Source organism: Coregonus clupeaformis, chromosome 31 (assembly GCF_020615455.1).
Source record: "Coregonus clupeaformis isolate EN_2021a chromosome 31, ASM2061545v1, whole genome shotgun sequence".
Taxonomy (NCBI): Eukaryota; Metazoa; Chordata; class Actinopteri; order Salmoniformes; family Salmonidae; genus Coregonus; species Coregonus clupeaformis.
Genome location: NC_059222.1, coordinates 9,152,335 through 9,175,335, shown reverse-complemented (window position 1 = coordinate 9,175,335; position 23,001 = coordinate 9,152,335). Strand labels below are relative to the sequence as shown.

General features: G+C 46.7%; 1 protein-coding gene across 1 annotated transcript in view; it reads left to right on the top strand.

Annotated features, from left to right (window-relative positions):
- The window catches only part of ubald1a (UBA-like domain containing 1a), a 35,203-nt gene extending 17,811 nt beyond the window's left edge, over positions 1-17,392 (top strand). The window contains exon 3 of the mRNA XM_041858808.2: positions 15,451-17,392. Within this exon, the coding sequence (XP_041714742.1) occupies positions 15,451-15,768 (318 nt within the window). The 3' untranslated portion in view covers positions 15,769-17,392. The remainder of the gene's footprint in view (positions 1-15,450) is intronic.
- Positions 17,393-23,001: the final 5,609 nt, after the last annotated feature.

Here is a 23,001-nt window from a genome sequence, read left to right as displayed (position 1 = left end):
AGCAGGAACACTAGTCACCAGACAGGACCCGACTCAGACAGCCGGGATCGTCACAGTACCCCCCCTCCGACCAACGCCACCGGGCGGACTTCCCGGAGCGCCAGGATGGAGGCGGTAGAAGTCACTGATGAGGTCTGCGTCTAGGACCTGTCGCCGCGGAATCCAACTCCTCTCCTCAGGGCCATACCCCTCCCAGTCCACGAGATACTGGAAACCCCGGCCCCGCCGTCTGGAATCCATGATGCGACGCACCGTGTAGGCAGGACCACCTCCGATCATCCGAGGAGGAGGAGGAGGAGGCGGAGGAGGCAACAGAGGACTGAGGAAGACAGGCTTGAGGCAGGAGACATGAAAGGTGGGATGGACTCTGAGCGTCCTCGGTAGTTTGAGTCGAACTGCCACTGGATTGATCACCTTCTCCACCACAAACGGACCAATGAACTTCGGTAACAACTTCCTAGACTCAGTCCGTAACGGAAGATCCCGTGTGGCCAACCAAACCCTATCTCCGATGGTATAGGTGGGAGCGGGAATCCGGCGACGATTCGCCTGGAGCTGATACCGGTCCGAAACTCTAAGGAGTGCCTTTCTGGCCCGATGCCAGGTCCGGTGGCAACGCCGAATATGGGCCTGAACAGAAGGCACTGAGAGCTCCTTCTCCTGAGAAGGAAACAGGGGAGGTTGGTAGCCATACAGGCACTGGAAGGGAGACATCCCAGTGGCAGATGTAGGAAGAGTATTGTGGGCATACTCAACCCAAGGCAACTGAGAAACCCAGGAGGTGGGGTTGGAAGAGACCAGACAGCGTAGCGTTGATTCCATCTTCTGGTTGGCTCTCTCCGCCTGACCATTGGATTGGGGGTGAAAACCAGATGTGAGACTGACCGTAGCTCCAATGGCCAAACAGAAGGACTTCCAGACAGCAGAGGTAAACTGAGGGCCACGGTCGGAAACGATATCACTGGGCAAACCGTGGACCCTGAAAACCTCCCTAACCAGGATCTCGGACGTCTCCGAGGCAGAGGGAAGCTTGGCAATTGGCACAAAGTGGGCGAACTTGCTGAATCTGTCCACGATAGTCAGAACGACCGTGTTCCCCTCAGAGGCGGGCAACCCCGTGACGAAGTCCAGGGCCAGATGCGACCATGGTCGCCGGGGAATAGGAAGGGGGTGAAGTAGTCCAGAGCTGGGCCGATTGGTACTCTTATTCTGCGCACACACTGGACAGGCAGCAACAAAACCCCGAGTATCCTCGGCCATGGCAGGCCACCAAAAAGCGTCTGCGAAGAAACGCCATAGTCCGAGCCACGCCAGGGTGACAAGCCATCTTGCTTGCGTGGGACCATTTGAGGACAGCAGGACGAACCGACTCAGGCACAAACAACCGACCGGGTGGACCGTTACCGGGACCGGGCTGAGTCCGAAGGGCCGCCAGCACCTCCTCCTCAATCTTCCACATAACTGCTCCCACGACGCAGTTCCGGGGGAGGATTGTCTCGGTCTTGGACCCACTCTCCTCCGTCTTGGAGAACATCCGGGACAAGGCGTCCGCCTTGCCGTTCTTAGATCCAGGTCGGAACGTCAGGGCAAACTTGAATCGTCCGAAAAACAACGCCCACCTGGCCTGACGGGAGTTGAGACGTTTAGCCGATTGCACGTAAGCAAGATTCTTGTGGTCCGTCCAGACAATAAACGGTTGCTCCGCCCCCTCCAACCAGTGGCGCCACTCCTCCAAGGCAAGTTTCACCGCGAGAAGCTCCCGGTTACCCACATCGTAATTCCTCTCCGCAGGCGAAAGGCGACGAGAGTAGTAGGCGCAGGGATGGAGTTTACTGTCCGTGGAGCATCGCTGCGACAGGATGGCGCCAACTCCCACATCAGACGCGTCCACTTCAACGACGAACTGACGGGCCGTGTCCGGTTGAGAGAGAATTGGTGCGTTGGTGAATCGCCTCTTCAAATCCAGAAACGCTCGATCCGCCTCCGGATTCCACTTGAAGGTCCTGATGCTGGAAGTCAAGGCAGTTAACGGAGCGGCCACACGGCTGTAATCCCGGATGAATCTGCGGTAGAAATTCGCAAACCCCAAAAATCTCTGGAGCTGCAATCTCGTACCGGGCTGGGCCCATTCCAGAACCGCTCTAACCTTCTCCTGGTCCATCCTAATCTCTCCCCTGGAGATGATGTACCCGAGAAAGGATGTCGTGTGGGCGTGAAACTCGCACTTCTCGGCCTTCACGAACAGGCGATTCTCCAACAATCGCTGCAGCACCTGCCGGACATGCTGGACGTGGTCGGAAGGTTCCTTCGAGAAGATCAGAATGTCATCCAGGTAAACAAACACAAAGAGACCGATCATATCTCTCAGGACGTCGTTCACCATACTCTGGAATACCGCTGGAGCATTGGTCAGTCCAAACGGCATCACCTGATACTCGAGTGACCCATCGGTGTATTGAAACCCGTCAACCACTCGTCCCCCTCTCTGATCCGGACCAGGTGATACGCATTGCGTAGGTCTAGCTTGGTGAACACCGTAGCACCCTGTAAGGAGTCGAAGGCAGAACTCATCAAGGGCAGGGGATACTTGTTCTTGATCGTGATGTCATTCAACCCCCGATAATCAATACACGGTCGAAGAGAGCCATCCTTCTTACCCACAAAGAAGAATCCTGCCCCCCAGGGGTGATGACGAGGGGCGAACGAGACCAGCAGCTAGGGACTCCTTGATGTAGGTCTCCAACGCCTCACGTTCAGGTCGGGAGATACTGTATAACCTTCCCTTGGGGTAGACAGCTCCAGGGACCAGGTTGATGGCACAATCATAGGGTCGGTGGGGGAGGGAGTGACAGAGCCTTCTGCTTACTGAAAACTTCCCCCAAATCGTGATATGTCTCGGGAACCAGGGACAAATCTGGGGGTTTAGCCTCAATCACCTGACTGGGAACCGAATGGGGGCAGGCAGTCTTGAGACAGTTAGCATGACAATCAAGGCTCCAACTCGTTACCTTGCCCGTCACCCAATCGAACGTGGGATTGTGTTCCTTCAGCCAGGGGTATCCAAGGACCAGAGGAACATGGGAAGACGGCAGAATGAAGAATGAAATCATCTCAGAATGATTCCCCGACAACCGCATCTTAACCGGTTCAGTCCTCATCGTGATACGTGCCAGACTACTGCCGTTCAGAGTGGTCGCTTCAATGGCTTCCGGCAATTGCTCCTTGGAAAGCCCCAGCTGTTCCACCAACTCGGCATCAAGAAAGCTTCCATCGGCACCTGAATCGATAAAAGCGTTAAGCGCTAAGCTCTGATTCCTGTTCACAAGGGTAGCCGGGAAACGGGGTCTGACAGAGGTACTGAGAGGTTGAAACTGGCTCGCTAAAAGTCCTCCCAACTTTAGCGAGCCGAGCAGTTTGACGACCGCCGGGAACAGGTGGAGATGTAATGTCCCGAGCTACCACAGTAGAGGCAGCAGTTGGTCTGACGTCTCTGTTGACGCTCCTCCTTGGTTAACCCGTGCCGCCCCACTTGCATGGGTTCAGAATCGGGAGAGAGGACCTCTCCACTAATCCATTGTGGAGGAGAATGATCGACGTGTTCTGGTCCACCACCCGACCCGACTGGGAACTGAGAAGCTGATCGGTTGGGACGGAACCCATTGCTTCTCCCTCCTTCGGCTCTCGGACTCGATTATCCACCCGAATAGACAAAGCTACCAAGCTGTCCAGGTCACTAGGCTCCGGATAGGAGATCAACTCATCCTTGAGCTGCTCCGACAGACCCTGGTAAAAGGCCGCTTGCAGAGACTCCTCGTTCCACCCACTCTCCACCGCCAACGTCTTGAACTCGATCACGAAGTCGGCCACGCTGCGAGTTCCTTGGCGAAGCGAAAACAGGCGCCTAGCTGCGTCCCTCCCTCGGACGGAATGGTCGAAGAGCTTCCTCATCTCGGCCGTGAACCCCTGGTATGAAGCCATGCAGGGATCCTGTCGTTCCCAAACGGCTGAAGCCCACTCCAGCGCTCGACCACGCAGCAACTCAATCACAAAGGCTATCCTAGCCTTGTCTGTGGCATAAGAGTAGGGCTGTAGATCGAACACTAGTCCACACTGCATAAGGAAGGAACGGCATCTTCCCAGCTCTCCCTCATACTTATCCGGCGTCGGAACCTTGGGCTCACGGATGGACACAGCTTCAGAAGCGGCAGGCGAGATGGGTGAAACCGGTAGTGGATCCTCCACCGGACACTTGCGTTGGTTCTGGACCTCCGTCAGACCGGTAGAAAGGTTCCGAACTGACAACGCGATCTCCTGTAGTACCGTGCTATGATAGCCCAACATCTTCTCCTGCTGGGTAATAGCATGGCGAACAGAGTCCAGGTCCGCTGGGTTCATTACTGGCCGGATCGTTCTGTCACGGTTAACTAAGCCAGAACCCAGAAGCAGACCAGGACACGGTACGTGAGACAAAGGTGAGTGTTTATTTATAGAGTCCGAGTGAAGCTGAATAATCCAGGGAACAGAGCGGGTGGCGTGGATGGGTTGTTGAGGGTGCAGTGGTTGGTCCGGTACTGGCTCGGCAGCCGCCGACCATCAGGCAGAGGTTGGGTGAAGGTTCCGGGTGAGAGATGTTCATGGCTAACGATCCGGCAGGAACTGGATGTTGGCCCAGAGCCTAAGAAGGGTGATGATCAGGACCAGGTGTGCAGATTGCTGATGGGATGCAGGTGCGGAAAACCAGAGCGCTCCCCGGAGCGTTCCCGAACCCTCGGGAAACTGGAGAATACGAGCAGGAACACTAGTCACCAGACAGGACCCGACTCAGACAGCCGGGATCGTCACAGTCTCGTCATTATTGGTAATCAGGCCTACCACTGTTGTGTTTTCTGCAAAAATGATGATGAAGACGTGCGTGGCCACGCAGTCATTGGTGAACAGGGAGTACAGGAGGGGGCTGAGCACACACCAATGTGCGGCCCCTGTGTTGAGGATCAACGTAGTGGAGGTGTTGTTGCCTACCTTCACCACCTGGGGTCGGCCATCAGGAAGTCCAGGACCCAGTTGCACAGGGAGGGGTTCAGACCCAGGGCCCAGAACTTAGTGATGAGCTTGGAGGGCACTATGGTGTTGAAGGCTGAGCTGTAGTCGATGAACATTATTCTTAGATACGTATTCCTCTTGTCCAGATGGGATATGGCAGTTTGCAGTGCGATGGCAATTGCGTCATCCGTGGATCTGTTGTTGTGGTATGCAAATTGTAGTGGGTCTAAGGTGTTGGTAAGGTGTAGGTGATATGATCCTTAACTAGCCTCAAAGCACTTCATGATGACAGAAGTGAGTGCTACAGGGCCATAGTCATTTATTTCAGTTACCTTCGCGTTCTTGGGTACAGGAACAATGGTGGACATCTTGAAGCAAGTAGGGACAACAGACTGGGATATGGGGAGATAGAATATGTCCGTAAACACTCCAGCCAGCTGTTCTGCACATGCTCTGAGGATGCGGCTAGGGATGCCGTCTGGGCCGGCAGCCTTGCGGGGGTTAACACCCTTAAATGTCTTACTCACATCGGCCACGGAGAACGAGAGCTCACAGTCCTCGTGAGTGGCGGTGGCCTGCATCTGGGGCACTATGTTTTCCTCAAAGCAGGTGAAGAAGGTGTTTAGCTTATCCGGGAGTAAGGCGTCGGTGTCTGCGACGTGTCTGGTTTTCCCTTTATAATCCGTGATTGTCTGGAGTCCCTGCCACATACGTCTTGTGTCTGAGCCGTTGAATTCCAACTCCACTTTGTCTCTGTACTGACATTTTGCCTGTTTGATTGCCTTACGGAGGGCATAGCTGGACTGTTTGTACTCATCCATGTTCCCAGTAACCTTTCAGTGGTTTGCACTTTCAGTTTTGCGCGAATGCTGCCATCTATCCACGTTTTTTGGTTTGGATCAGTTCTATTCGTCACAGTAGGAACAACATACTCTATGCACTTCCTGATGAACTCAGTCACCGAGTCGGTGTATACGTAAATTTTATTCTCAGAGGCAACCCGGAACATATCCCAGTCTGCGTGATCATAACAATCTTGAAGTATAGATTCCGATTGGTCAAACCAACGTTGAACAGTTCTTACCACGGGTACTTGTTTAAGTTTCTGCCTATAGGAAGGGAGCAGAATGGAGGCGTGATCTGATTTGCCGAAGGGAGGGCGGAGGAGGTCCTTGTAGCCATTCCAGAAGGGACGGTAGCAATGGTCAAGAATTCTTGATGAACGAGTAGTGCAGGCAATGTGTTGATAAAACTTTGGTAGCGTTTTCCTCAGATTTGCTTTATTAAAGTCCCCAGCTACAATAAATGCGGCCTCAGGATATGCGGTTTCCAGTTTTCACAAAGTCCAGTGTAGTTCCTTGAGAGCCATCTCGGTGTAGGCTTGAGGGGAAATATACACAGCCATGACGATGACCGAAGATAATTCTCTCGGGAGGTCATGCGGTCGGCATTTGATAGTGAGGTATTCCAGATCGGGAGAACAAAGGGACTTGGGTTCCTGTACGTTACCACAATCACACCATGAGTTGTTAATCATGAAACATACACCTCCACCTTTCTTTTTCCCGAAGAGTTCTTTCTTCCTGTCCGTGCGATGTACGGAAAACCCTGCTGGCTGTATAAACGGGGACAATATATCCCGGAGAGCCATGATTCCGTGAAACAGAGTATGTTACAGTCCCTGATGTCTCTCTGGAAGGAGATCCTTGCCTTGAGCTCGTCCAGGGACTGAACATTCACAAGTAATAATTTTGGAAGCTGTGGATGGTAAGCACGCCTCCTGAGTCAGACTAAAAGCCCACTCCATATTCCTCTTCTCCGTCGGCGGCATCTTGAAGTAGCATCTGGGATGAGTGGAAATGCCTCGGGGGAGGGGGGTACGATCATAGGATCCAATTGTGGAAAGTCACATTTCTGGTTGAAATGCTGGTGAGTGACCGGCGATCTGATATCCAAAATTTATTTTCGGCTGTAGGTAATAATGCAAGAAACTTTATTACATACACACACAAACACACACACACACAGTGCCATCTTGTGATTCAGGCCACGCAGTGTGTATAGTATTTCCCTGTGCCATGCCGTGTGTGTGTGTGTCACAGTGGCAGGAAGTCAGCCACAGCAGAAGAGGCTTGGCCTGAGCTCAACATGTTCCAGCATGCTGCCCTGCGTGTTTCCACGAGCACCGCTTCCGAGAACACTGGGGCCTGGCTAACCACACCTACACACACACACACACTGGCTGGCTCAGGCGACACAGCGAGTGAGGATACGTGGGGGAGTGCGAGGAGCAGATGTGGTTATGAGCAGTGGTGTTCACTTTGGTTTCACACACACACACACACACACACACAAACACTCTACTTTTCCCAACCTGTAACTGTGAGTGTTGTCTCGCACGTATGTGTGAGTGTCCATTGGGTCAGCTGACTGTGTCTGTGAAGGATCATAGGTAATTCCAGACTGTGTGGCTGAATATCAGTTCTACAGGCCTGACTGACTGACAGACTTACCAGGGGATTTAGGCTAACTAGCAATGAATCTATAGGCCATTTCTCACATTGAATCAGGTTCTCATTAGGAGTGTGAACGTTTAAACCAGCGTTTTCCAAACTAGGTCCTCGGAATCCCAAGGGGTGCACGTTTTGTTTTTTCCCAAACACTACACAGCTGGTTCAAAAAATCTTGATGATTAGTTGATTATTTGAATCAGCTGTGTAGTGCTAGGGCAAAAACCTAAACGTGCACCCCTTGGGGTCCTGAGGACCGAGTTTGGGAAACACTGGTTTAAACGTTAAACCGTTTAAACGATATTGGGACCATTAACATTAAGAAAAAATCCCTAACCGAAAAATACAGTTTTTTTTGTTTTTCCCCCCAACAAAATTAAAATCACAATGCATTTATCACAAAACATCTTCTTTGCTGTGTTATAGCCTAACTAGACGATAGGCTATAAAGGCCTGAGGAATGTTGTGTAATTAAAATAAAATAAAAAACAGAGTATGAGGCAAACTGTAGGCTACTTTGGTGAATTTGTGAGGCATACAAGGCAAGACATTGCGAGATACAGATTACCAAGACATACAGTGCATTCGGACCTCTTCCGTTTTTCCACATTTTGTTATGTTACAGCCTTATTCTAAAATTGATTAAATAATTGTTTCCCTCATTAATCTACACACAATACCCCATAATGACAAAAGAAAAACCAGTTTTTAGAAATGTTTGCAAATTGATTACAAATAAACATATCTTATTTACATAAGTGTTCAGACCCTTTGCTATGAGACTTGAAATTGAGCTCAGGTGCATCCTGTTTCCATTGATCATCCTTGAGAGGTTTCTACAACTTGATTGGAGTCCACCTGTGGCAAATTCAAATTGATTGGACATGATTTGGAAAGGCACACACCAGTCTATATAAGGTCCCACAGTTGACAGTGCATTTCAGAGCAAAAAGGAATTGTCCATAGATCTTCGAGACAGGATTGTGTCGAGGCACAGATCTGGGGAAGGGTACAAAAAAATATTTGCAGCATTGAAGGTCCCCAAGAACACAGTGGCCTCCATCATTCTTAAGTGGAAGAAGTTTAGAACCACCAAGACTCTTCCTAGAGCTGGCTGCCCGGCCTAACTGAGTAATCAGGGGAGAAGGGCCTTGGTCAGGGAGGTGACCAAGAACCCGATGGTCACTCTGACAGAGCTCCAGAGTTCCTCTGTGGAGATGGGAGAACCTTCCAGAAAGACAACCATCTCTGCAGCACTCAACCAATCTGGCCTTTATGATAGAGTGGACAGACGGACGCCACTCCTCAGTAAAAGGCACATGACAGGCCACTTGGAGTTTGCCAAGCAAGATTCTCTGGTCTGATGAAACCAAGATGGAACTCTTTGGCCTGAATGCCAAGTGTCACGTCTGGAGGAAACCTGGCACCATCCCTACTGTGAAGCATGGTGGTGGCAGCATCATGCTTTGGGGATGTTTTTCAGCGGCAGGGACTGGGAGACTAGTCAGGATAGAGGGAAAGATGAACGGAGCAAAGTATAGAGAGATCCTTGATGAAAACCTGCTCCAGAGCGCTCAGGACCTCAGACTGCGGCGAAGGTTCACCTTTCAACAGGACAACGACCCTAAGCATACAGCCAAGACAACGCAGGAGTGGCTTTGGGACAAGTCTCTGAATGTCCTTGAGTGGCCCAGCCAGAGCCCGGACTTGAACCCGATCGAACATCTCTGGAGAGACCTGAAAATAGCTGTACAGCGACGCTCCCCATCCAACCTGATAGAGCTTCAGAGGATCTGCAGAGAAGAATGGAAGAAACTCCCCAAATACAGGTGTGCCAAGCTTATAGCGTCATACCCAAGAAGACCAGAGGCTGTAATCGCTGCCGAAGGTGCTTCAACAAAGTACTGAGTAAAGGGTCTGAATACTTATGTAAATGTGATATTTGCTAACATTTCTAAAAACCTGTTTTTGCTTTTTCATTATGGGGTATTGTGTGTAGATTGATGAGGATTATTATTATTTTTTAATCCATTTTAGCATAAGGTTGTAACGTAACAAAATGTGGGAAAAGCCAAGGGGTCTGAATACTTTCCGAATGCACTGTATGCGCACAGCCTGCCCCCTCCTCTCTATACCGTTCTCTATCTCATGTCTTTCTGTCTGTCCCCTCTCTCTCTCTCTTTCCGTCTGTTCAGACACCGTTGCCAGTCTGTGCATCATCATGTGTCTTATCAGGTTGTCTGTCATTTTACAGTGGAACATAGAGAATCATCAGTTATTCCATTATCTACCATATAATTATATTAACTACCATAATATTATATGAACTACAGGACATCCTAGTCACCTAGCCCTAAGGGTCCCTGATAGTCAGAGGAAGCATCCCAATATGGGTCTTAAAGTTAATTATATTGCTTATCTCCTTTCCTGTATTTGCACTGACCTGAAAGGACTGGACAGGTGGAATCAGTGCTGATGAAGGAGAGGAGACAAGGAGCAGAAGCTAGTCTATTGAGAAGATGCATCACCCACTCAAACAGACCATCCTGCTTCAGTCAATCTCGCTGTCACAACACAGGGCAATGACTTTGGAACAGAACTCCTTATTGGACAGAATGGAATTTGAAAACAATCCTGCACCATTCTCCATTGTGCTGCTGTACATTCCACCGGTAAAGACAGGAGCGCTTATTACAAGGCTCTCGCAAAAAATGTAAATATTTGTTTACTTGTTTATTGAGCGAGGGACGTCATTGGACAAGGATTCATGCCGTGTTCCAGTGCTATTTGGAACTAGGAAACTCTGAAATGTCCGACTTGATAACTGACTGAACGTGGCACGTGTATAACTACAACCAGTTAGCAAGTTGGAAATGTCATAGTTTCCTAGTTCTGACTAGCACGTGAACGCGGCATTAGAGGGAATGTGGGTGGAGGGAAAGATAATGATGGTGAAAGAGGAAGTTACCCCTAGACACTGATCTAAGGTCAGTTTGATGTTTTCCCCCCTATGATTAGCGTTAGGATTCGGGGAGGGTAAGCTGATCCTAGGTCTGTGCCTAAGGGCAACTTCTACCCAGAGCTTCGTGGTTATCGAGTTAAACTCTAATGGGTCTGTCTGCAAGTGGTGCAAGTGGTGACATGAAACAGCCACCAGAAGGAGAGACCGAGACCTTTGTAACATGTGGTTGAATAATATGCAGGGCTACAGCATTCATGTCACGTTTCAAGGCAGTGGGGTAACGTTTGAACCTCTCCAGTCTGTGAATGCAGGCTGGATAGTTATAGGGAGGAATATCTGCTTCTCCTTACAAATTCAACACAATTGCTCCCTGTAAACAGGGTTTTACTCAGGAATGTCGTCGGTCAGACTGGAAATGACTGCTCATCAGTCTTGCATGGAGAAACACAGAGAGAGCAGTGAGGAGTGAGCGACTGGGGCTTAAGCTTCACCGCAGTGGAGGGCTGGTTGGTCAAGAGCGGTGCAGGGTGAAACTTCAGATTGGAGTCCACAGTAAACTGCAGTCAGTAAACAGATCTGTAGAAAGTTAATGACAGATGTGTCTAAGCTTGCTCTAGTCCTATCCATCACCACCAGGTCTGTCTTCCTCATAACAACGGACCGTCCCCATGGCAACGCCTCAGTGTTTGCCGTGTTTAGAACACACTCCTTCTAGAACAAATATTCACCAGTTCTCTAAATAATGGATGCTGTGGTTGGTAACATGCATTTCTCTTAGTTTAGGTAACATCCATTTCCCCGATTCCCCTTACTGAAAAAACAGGCTTCTGAGGGGTTGGGTTAAAAGTAGAAGAGACATTTCCATTGAATGCATTCAGTTATGCAGCTGACTAGGTATTCCCTTTCCCTTCCCCTTATTTGCATGCATGCATGTATGCGCCTTTTTCATTTCAAATGCATATGCCCCCAGTCGCCTCAGCCAATCGGATTTGATGCTTTGCCCGCACGCACTGTCCCAGCAGCCTTTTCAGTATTACCTGGCTGTGACCTTCACAGACAGACAGCTCCTAATTTTAATCTGCTGCCAGCCTGATCAAGCTACTATGGCTTTACACAGGCCCTAATGCTGCAGTCTGCACAGCCCTAGCCTGTGTGTGCTGCCTGGCTACGACTGATATGTGGGAATAAACTGTACATATAGTATTTCTCTGAGCATGTTCCTCCTCTTAGGCTCTATTGGCATTGTTAAGGACTGCACCGAAAACTTCTAGGCTTGCTTCTTTTTTCTTCGGATAAACAGCAGCAGCACCTAGACTATGACTGCTAGGTTGAGGACACAGAGACTAGACCTCTACAGACAAGGAGTGTGCTGTCTCTACACTGAGAACAGATCCTTTTCCCTATGGAGCAATACATAATCACTGTCTGCCCTGCTGTGTGTGTGTGAGCTTTAGAGCTGGGTGATATGGACATAAATCCATATCGCGATAAATTGTCTGAATTGATGCGATAACGACATATAGAACAATAAATTATAACATTAATGTGCACCACAGTTTTTGTTCTACTAATTTGATTGTTGTAGCCATCAATTGTCCCATTAACAATCATTAACAAACATATTTAATTTCAAACTTCACATTTCTTTAGTATAGGCTACTTATTGTAATGAACGATATCAGCAAAATGCCTGCGATAAGTCATCGGTATGGTCAGGGTTGATAATTTTTCGGTTCATCGTCCCATCTCTAGCGTTTGAGAGTGTATGTGAGTGAGTGAAAAGGGCATATGTGAGCTCAGCAGTAAGACAATCTGGGGTGGTCTGTTTAGCGATGGCGGTGTTACATACCTGAGTAGAGTAAATAGGGAGGAAGTAGAGGGGGTAACCATGAAGGACAGGAAGTTTCCTCTCGCTGCAGGGTGTCTCTTTACACACAGGGCAGGAAATAGGCCAGAGACATGACACAGCACTTCCTGTTAGAGGGCAACAGAGACATGCTCACCCTTCACATCATGCCGCTCAGCAGGGCTAAATCTGAATGTCCAAGTGCATATGTGACACATATTCTGTTATAGGCTAATGGTATTGTGTAGAAGCAGTACTCATGATTGACCCATTCTCAAAATTAGCATTCATCGTCACGAGTTGGGCTTTTCTTACACTCGTTTTGTTCTTCAGACCTTGTTTACCTGCCGATGGGAGTTGAAGGCTGTGTAATAATGGCTTGTTGTAGTTCCAGTTCTTTAGACAAACTTTTTCAGTTGATGGCACCAGCACATGATTTGGTCGCACCAATTTTTCACCGCTGCTCGCCGATAATAACTGTGTCTCATAATGTACCTGCATTCCATACAGAACCAGGCTAATAATGACTAGCCATCTTTTAAATTAGCATGCCCTTGCAGGGCTTGACATTCAGGTAAATTTGCTAGTGGCACACCGGGCCAGTTCCATCTGAAAGCTACTGGACCAAATGAAAATAATACTTGCCCGGGAAAGCGGATGATGCGCGGATAATTTAAATTGTATCTTTAATCTGAGTGCTGAGCAATTAGCCTATAGCCTATAATGTCCTACCCTCCATACACAAATAATTACATTTTAACTTGACAATATCATATTGACATTGATTGCACAATCTCAAAAAGGGTGTTATTGTTAGCGTTTTTGAACAGTCACTCTACAGTTGTAGGGCCCTATAAAAATATGTTTGATCTTTCCATAAATTACGTTTTTCCGGGTTGCATTTTTCCAGGTTTCCAGTCTCAAAATCACAATAATGTTTAAACCACATCAGGAGACCACTTTTGAGGTCTGGAAACATTACCCAAAAAATGTGGAGTGTGTAGTTGCACTTTAATTCAATTGTGCGCTTAGCAAGAGACCTTGTGTCTGGCTAGCAGTGTTTTTGTACTGTACAATATAGGCTACATGTAATGGCAGAGTTAGCAAAACAAATGCCCCGTGATTGATACAAATCATCATGATATCAGTCTGCCAGGTAGATAGGCCTACTTTGTGGTCAATATTTACTGTAATTGGGAAAGTCTTTTAGACATTTTCATTCAAACAGTGCATGATGACTGAATTGAGCATCGCAAAGACTTTGGACCAAACTTTTTGAATACCTATGCCCATTGTTGCGTACCCATTTCTGTTTGAATAAATCTGGATCATCAAAAAAGAAATTGTGAACCAAAAATGTTTTCTCTTGCACCCTAACGACCAATAAAAAAAAGTCAAAGGGTTGCAAATGCAAGTGTTTTGGTTGCAGTTTTGAGCCCTCCTTCAGAAATAGACAGTAGGTCTATGGGGCTGCCTGTGTAACGTCTTGTTGTTGAGGTCAGCAATAGACAGTAGGTCTATAATAATAGGCCTATCTATGTGGAGTAAAGGAAACTGGCCCTGGACCAACCAGGCCTCTGGGAGTGAGATGCTTTGTGTTTTTGCTACAACACTCTGAGGTGTGTGTTCTGAAAAGAGTGTTTACGTCTGCCTGCCCTGGCTTCTGACCTGCAGGGAGGTGCTGGTTGGCTGGTCCATGTTGTTTTTGGCTGGGTAGGGGGTTGTACTGTATATGGGGGAGTTCTTTATGACATTGTTGTCCTCACCCACACCACCACCATCGTCACTGAAGGAGCTACTACCAGAGATTGGACCGTGACAATCAGGTGATCTGCTTACAGGATGTGAGGTCGTGGAAAGTCTGAACCCAAACACACCTTGTTAATAGGAACATATAACACTGAATGAGTTTCCAATACCTTTCAGAGAGTTTATTTCCGTGATCAAAGCCATTCCCAGTGGTCTAACAACACTAATGAAAAATAATCTTAGCTTTGATGATGATCAAAGAGCTTATCCAGAACTCGGCTTGGAAGGCGTGTGCTTACTTGAGAAATCTTGTTGTAACAAACACATAAGACACATTTCCATTCAAGGAACCAATTTATGCCTAGAGGTATAAAAAAAAAAAAATTGGAACATGTTGGTTGATGCCTTACAAATACTGTATACCAAATAAACTTAAGGAAGTGCACTTTTAAGATTCTACATAAGATATATCCATGTAATTCCATGTTGTCCAAATGTGTTTTCTGCTAAAAAGAACGTGAAAATCTGACACTAGGTTCTATGAATGTATGTCTGTGATAGATTTCTGGGGAAAATGAAGCTTTTTGAAAACAACCCATGTTTCTCAGTTGAAGGTTATACTATGCTGCTATTGCAATGATGACAAGACCATTGAAATTATTGTCATTTTTTTATTTATTCTTGTTGCCAAATACTTTATACACAATCAAAAATTCCAGAATTCTATACCAAATTACAAATATTTCTGATAGAATTTAATCATCTAGTTAAGACATTATCCCTACTTAACAACAAAAATAATGATATCTTCTTGAATCATTGTAATGAGGTTTTGGCTGAGTGAATACAATTGCACTTGTTTTCTTTATTTCTTGTATGTTTTTAAAGTCTCTTGTTTTTACCTGTGTGTTTTGTTTTGTGTTAGACGTGTTTATTTAGTGATGTAAGTTGTTGATTGCTGATAATTTGTATAATGAATATTTGTGCCTGATATTTGTAATTTGTACAACAAAAAAAACATTGTTAGGAACAGAACAGAGAGGAGGAACAGAGAGGAGGGGAGGAATGTCATCAGGATCCTCAGGGAGCGAGAGGACGGGATCACCCTACATTCCCCTCTCTGTTTTGGACTGACCTTATACAGGCTTAGGTATACAGACATCCTCATCCTGGATGTAGTGATGGTGTGAAACAAACTGGATGCACTGCAGTGATCGTGTGAAACGTATAGTGATAAGTGTGATAATGATAGTTATGATATCACATTGTGTGATGTATATGGATGTGCTCCTCCATACCGCTTCTCTCCCCCTAACATCTCTCTCTCTGTCTCTCTCCTCCAGATGTGCACCCCAGCCAACACACCAGCCACCCCGCCCAACTTCCCTGATGCCCTCACCATGTTCTCCCGGCTCAAGGCCTCAGAGAGCTTCACCACCAGCAGCCCCATGGCCTCCATGGCCACCTCACCCCCTCCTCCACACGGTTGCTGGGGCGTGCCCATGCCCATGAGCGGCCCACAGGGTCAGGGACTCTGGACTCAGGGGCAGCCCTCCTCCAACCCCGCAGCCTGGCCCACGGGGGTCACCGTTAACCCCCACACCCACCAACACCCAGCCACCGAACAGAAGGCGAGTGTGGCCATGGAGGCCGAGAGATGAGGGGCCAGGACTGGACGGCCCTGGGGGGAGGGAGGGGAGAGGGATGAGTGAGGAGGAGAGGAAAGGAAAGGAAAGGTGAAGGTGTGTCTCCTTCCAATTGAGGATGAGAGGGTGGAGACAGCTACACAAACCAAGACAAACCAAGCAAGTACTAAACGTGGACAATTCAAGAAGTGGAAACAATGCAAATAAGAAATCAAAAGTAAACTTCTTCTTTTTTTTTAAGCGCACACACTTAGTAATAAGGAAGAGTCCAACTGAAATCTTTGTTTATTAAAAAATATTCTCTCTCAGTAAATGCATAGATAAGAGAAATGTATGGAACAAAAAATATTCAAGTCTAAGGATTATACTTATGATGTTTTCTGAGACAAGGACTTAAAGGCAGCAACTGTTTCTTTTCATCTGTCCATCAAGTGTTTTTCCTCCACTGGGAACCTGTTATAAAGAGTGTGTGTGTGCTGCATGGAGAGAGAGGATCTGGCAGTGCAGTGTTTATACTCTACTCATCACAAATGTGTTTGTGTGCAGTGTGTAACCATCACACACGCACAGCAGAGCAGAAGAAACAGCGACCTAGTTTTCATTACCCATCGCAAGGTGGGACTCTTACCTCACCTAGTCGTCACCTGACTTCTTTCAGCCTATCAGGGATTCTCAACTGTTTGACAACGCAGGACATTTTTTAAAACCGATTGTGATTTTTCAGCTCTGGTATTTGCTCATGATGACGATGATATTGTTCATTGCTATAGCTTTTCTTTCCAACGAGGGGTGATGCTTTACTATTAACCTGGTCTGGAAGATAGAACTGTCCACTGCAAGGTTTCTGCAGATTTGGGTATTATATAAAAATGGTTTGATATATTATTGTTTAATATGTTTTTTTCTTGGTGGTAGGGAGGGGGCAGGGTTTGGGAGGATTTGAGAGTGGGCGGGATTTGTTTAGGTTGTGTTTGGGAAGAGCCGATTGGTGAGGCAAAAACATTTATCTACAGAAAAACCAGACTACTATACTATTTGTAAAGCAGAACTTGCCACTGCATGATGTGCTCATAATGTATACTGTCTTTTGTAGCAAACATACATGAAACCGAGACGTGTTTCTGGCTGTGGGGACAGGGGATACTACATGGTTTTATCCGTCCCCTCTGATATATCATTTGAATAGCAGCATTATACAACTGGTTATTATCACGTGTACTGTGATGCTGCCTATAGTAGGCTATGAAAGGCATTGATTCAAGGCAATATTCACATGCAAGGTCGGCCCCATTCAGTTTTGTTGTCGTTGGGTTATTTAAATTGAATAAAGAATATAAAATAAAACCTAGCTAGAAATATTTTTGAATGTTAGTTTATCTTTCTTTGACAATATAATGATAATAATGATAATGAGTAAACCATCATTAATTTGACTAAAATAATGTTTCAGTTCATCCCTTTTCCACCATTTTGTTTGAATCCAGGCGTCTCGGGATGGCCTGTCCCTGAATGGTTTCTCATGTATGTTTCCCCCTGTATGACTGTATCGATATACCATTTCCACAATATTTGTGGACTACCTGATAATTAACTTATCATTTTTTGTGTTCCTAAATAAATATTGTATGTTGACCTTCAAGGTATGATGTGTGTCTCTTTAGTTGTGACTGAATTTAGTCTAGCCGTTAGCTGGTGGGTGAAAGAGAGATGGAGATAGAAGTAGAGAATAGAGGGGTAGAGAGAAATCCATATATACTGAACAAAAATATAATCGCAACAATTTCAAGATTTTACTGAGTTACAGTTCATATAAGGAAATCAGTCAATTTAAATAAATTCATTAGGCCCTAATCTATGGATTTCACATGACTGGGCAGTGGCACAGCCGTGGGTGGGCCTGGGAGGGCATATGCCCACACACTTGGAAGCCAGGCCCACCCACTGGGGAGTCAGGCCCAGCCAATCAGAATGAGTTTTTCCCCACAAAGAGGGCTTTATTACATACATAAATACTCCTCAGTTTCATCAGCTGTCCGGGTGGCTGGTCTCAGACGATCCCACAGGTGAAGAAGCCGGATGTGGAGGTCCTGGGCTGGTGTGGTTACACGTGGTCTGCGGTATTTAGTCCGGTTGGACATACTGCCAAATTCTCTAAAATGACATTGGAGGCTGCTTATGGTAGAGAAATTAACATTCAATTCTCTGGCAACAACTCTGGTAGACATTCCTGCAGTCAGCATGCCAATTGCACGCTCTCTCAAAACTTGAGACATCTGTGGCATTGTGTTGTGTGACAAAACTGTACATTTTAGAGTGGCCTTTTATTGTCCCCAGCACCAGGTGCACCTGTGTAATGATCATGGTGTTTCATCAGCTTCTTGAAATGCCACACCTGTCAGGTGGATGGATTATCTTGCCAAGAAATGCTCACTAATAGGGATGTAAACAAATTTGCGCACATTTGAGAGAAATACGCTTTTTGTGCGTATGGAACATTTCTGGGATCTTTTATTTCAGCTCATGAAACATGGGACCAACACTTTACATGTTGTGTTTATATTTTTGTTCAGTATAGATAGAGAAAAGAGTTGGAGGAGAAAGAAAGAAAGGGAGAGTCAGCTTGGGTGAACCGAAATGTGTTAACAGTGACACAGAGAAGATGGATGAATCCTAATTATCATGCCTGGCTACTCAAGTGAGGAAAAGGAATGTAATCCACCAGACCAGTGTCAGACAGAAAGACTCCTGACTCCAGTTTAACCGGTAGGACTGTCGGTGTGCTGGTCCCTCCATACTGGTCTGACAGTTATGCTGATTGGGCACTGACGACTGTATGTTTAGGCTCTCCTGCATGTGACGTCATCAAGGCTGTGGGGAGGGGGAGGGTATGTGTTTGGACGTGTGTAGGCTCTGGTGACAGACTGGTAATGGGTAAGATTAGGTTCTGGGTTCCGAGATTCCTTTGTGTGAGTTTTTCTTCCTCACTACCACCTTATTAGAAAGAGCAACATTACACACCTTCTGTAGCAACGCTGAGCTGTACGTGTTGGATGAGATACAACTGATCCAACAGAGGAAAAGAATGACACATAAAGAAGAAGGTGTGGAGTTTGACAGAGAATAGATTAAAGGAGAGTAAGAGAGAGAGAGCGAAAGTGGCATTTGATTTGATAGAGGGTTGGATCAAGAAGGCAGCCATCCCTCCTAAACACAAACACCAGCTGTTTCCAACACACACACACACACACACACACACACACACACACAACGAGACACACACAAACACACCCGTCCTATCGTCATAGTAACGGTGAGGTCACTGAGTTTTGAGTGTGTCCTCAGCTCACCGCTGCCTGCCTTACACTCCTCAGCAGGAAATGAGAGAGAGAGCCTTTGATTCCTGTGTGCCCTGCCCTTCCAAACCCAGCAGTGTGTGTGTGAGGGATTCAAAGCATTGCCAACTTGGCACTGGGCCCCAGCCTGACTAACAGTACCCAGAGTATTCCGTCTTACACACACACACACACTCTGTTGTGTTTAGAGCACCACAGAACAGCACAGCCTGGTACAGTATGGTGCAGTGGAGGCAGCTGGCCAAAATACACTCACATGACAATGAGACCTGAAGACTTACATCAAAGCTTTAGCTCAGTGTGCTAACACGGTACTGAGTCACGCAGACCAGACCACCCAGGTTGGATACCTGTTTAGTTGGTTGCTATAGAAGAGTAGGCTATGGTGTAGACTTTCCATGACACAGCCAACCACATTACACAGGACAGTAGCAGTAGCACTGCTCACAGAAACTCAATACAGCATATCGAATGTTAGACTAAAACCTTATAGCAACTCTTATAGGAAAACTGCATATAATCTAATAATGACAAAGTCAAAGTTTCATGCATAGGCTTCTGTTATTCAGCAGGCACACCATTTGCAAGACCACCAATATTAGAAAGCAGCCTTCGAGTCCAACCACTCTAGTCAGGAATGCTGGACTTTAGTGTACGCTTTCACTGGAACTGGCAGCTGGCACTGGACCACACTGAGATAGCCGCTTCAGGCGCAAGTTGCCCATCACCACAGATCTAGGATCAGCCTACCCTCCCCTAATCCTAGGGTGGGAAACGCAAAACTAACCTTCGTGTCAAGGGGTAATTTCATCATATGCTGAGTAGGCCAGCCAGGCAGGAGAGAGAAAATGAGATAAGAGGAGAGCAGGGGAGAGAATCAATCAAATGTATTTTATAAAGCCATTTTTATATCAGTAGTTATACAGACACTCAGCCTTAAACCCCAAAGAGCAAGCAACGCAAATGTAGAAGCACAATGGATTGAAAAAACACCCTAAAATGGCAGGAACCTAGGAAGAAACCTAGAGAGGACCCAGGCTCGAAGGGGTGGCCAGTCCTCTTCTGGCTGTTCCAGGTGGAGATTATAAGAGTACATGTCTATTAAGGCCAGATCGTTCTTCAAGATGTTCAAACGTTCATAGAATACCAGCAGGGTCAAATAATAATCACAGTGTTTATAGAGGGTGCAATCAGTCAGCACCTCAGGAGTAAATGTCAGTTGGCTTTTCATAACTGAGCATTTAGAGGTTGAGACAACAGGTGCGGTAGAGACAGAGAGACTAAGACAGAGAGAGAGAGAGAGAGAGAGAGAGAGAGAGAGAGAGAGAGAGAGAGAGAGAGAAAGAATTGAGTAGAGGAGAGTAAAGGAGAGCAGGGGAGAGTAGAGGCATGGTGGCATTGGGTGCATTGGTAACCTGGCCCCTGTGTCTCTCCGGGTGAGGTTGAGGACAATTGGTTCCTTAATAAATGGAGCTAGCAGGAAGTGGGACAAAGGTAACACGCTGGGAGGGAGGGGCAGGAGGGAAGGAGGGAAAGAGAGAAATAAGACGAAATAAAGATTGTGAGTGTGTAAATAAAAGAGAGAGATAGACTGCACGAGAGAGGGAGAGAGAGAGAGATGAAGATAGATGGATCCATGAATATCCATTACAACTCTCCACTGGTCCATTCAAGTGTTTTATAGTGTTGATACTCAGCCATAGAGAAAGCTAGAGGGAGGCATCTCTACTCACCTCACTGCCCTCACACTCACAGCAAATCAGTTACAAACACTAGCCAGGATACCATTCAAATGTACTTATATACTCTCATGAACAGATATATAACTTATACACATAATAAGATAGTACAATATGTACAGTGTTTTATTGTCCATGTTTGTAAGAGAGAGGGACCTGTACATTTCACAGTGTAATGGCTGTGCAATGTACTGTATGTAGCCTACCACATGTATGAGATGTTCCATTTATTCTATACAGCAGCTGTATCAGTAGCTACAGTCAGCAGTAGCCTGTACTAACTGGCCTTGACATGCACCCTGTGAACCTACAGTAGCATGACAATGCCCCATGCAGCTTCAGCCCTTCCATGGTCCACTTCCTAAGTGGGGCACAAAAGGCTGGTTTATTGTGCCTCTGTTCTGTGGCGTGTCAGTACTGCCTGAGTGAACACATTAGCACGCCTCTTCACACTGCAGATATAGGCTGGAAAGGGCTGGACATGGACACACACACACCGAACACACACGCACACACAGTGAAGGCCTAGACTTGTCTGAAGAAAATCAGCTTGGCTCCTAAGACCCTCACGAACTTCCACAGATGCACCATCGAGAGCATTCTGTCAGGCTGTATCACTGCCTGGTATAGCAACTGCATCACCCGCAGCCGCAGGGCTCCCCAGAGGGTGGTGCGGTCAGCCCAAAGCATTATCGGAGGCACACTGCCTGCCCTCCAGGACATCTACAGCACCCGGTGTCACAGGAAGGCCAAGAAGATCATCAAAGACCTTAGCCACCCGACCCACGGCCTGTTCACCCCGCTACCATCTAGAAGGCAGAGACAGTACAGGTGCATCAAAGCTGGGACCGAGAGACTGATAAACAGCTTCTATCTCTAGGCCATCAGACTGTTAAACAGTAATCACTAGCCGGCCACCGCCCGGTACCCTGCCCTGAACCTTAGAGACTGCTGCTCTATGTACATAGAGTCATTGAACACTGGTCACTTTAATAATGTTTACATACTGTTCTACCCACTTTATTCATATGTATATACTGTATTCTAGTCATGGCTCATCCTATATAACTACTGCTGTACACACCTTTTCTATTCACATACTGTCCATGCTGTCTATGCACACCATTATATACAGTTGAAGTCAGAAGTTTACATACACTTAGGTTGGAGTCATTAAAACTCGTTTTCCAACCACTCCACACATTTCTTGTTAACAAACTATAGTTTTGGCAAGTCGGTTAGGACATCTACTTTGTGCATGACACAAGTAATTTTTCCAACAATTGTTTACAGACAGATTTTTTCACTGTATCACAATTCCAGTGGGTCAGAAGTGTACATACACTAAGTTGACTGTGCCTTTAAACAGCTTGGGAAATTCCAGAAAATTATGTGATGGCTTTAGAAGCTTCTGATAGGCTAATTGACATTATTTGAGTCAATTGGAGGTGTACCTGTGGATGTATTTCAAGGCCTACCTTCAAATTGAGTGCCTCTTTGCTTGACATCATGGGAAAATCAAAATAAATTAGCAAAGACCTCAGATAAAAATGTGTAGACTTCCACAAGTCTGGTTCATCCTTGGGAGCAATTTCCAAACGCCTGAAGGTACCACCTTCATCTGTACAAACAATAGTACGCCAGTATAAACACCATGGGACCACGCAGCTGTCATATCGCTCAGGAAGGAGACGCGTTCTGTCTCCTAGAGATGAACGTACTTTGGTGCGAAAAGTGCAAATCAATCCCAGAACAACAGCAAAGGACCTTGTGAAGATGCTGGAGGAAACAGGTACAAAAGTATCTATATCCACAGTAAAACGAGTCCTATATCGACATAACCTGAAAGGCCGCTCTGCAAGGAAGAAGCCACTGCTCCAAAACCGCCTTAAAAAAGCCAGACTACAGTTTGCAACTGCACATGGGGACAAAGATCGTACTTTTTGGAGAAATGTCCTCTGGTCTGATTAAACAAAAATAGAACTGTTTGGCCATAATGACCATTGTTATGTTTGGAGGAAAAAGGTGGGCTTGCAAGCTGAAGAACACCATCCCAACCGTGAAGCACAGGGGTGGCAGCATCATGCTGTGGCGGTGCTTTGCTGCAGGAGGGACTGGTGCACTTCACAAAATAGATGACATCATGAGGAAGGAAA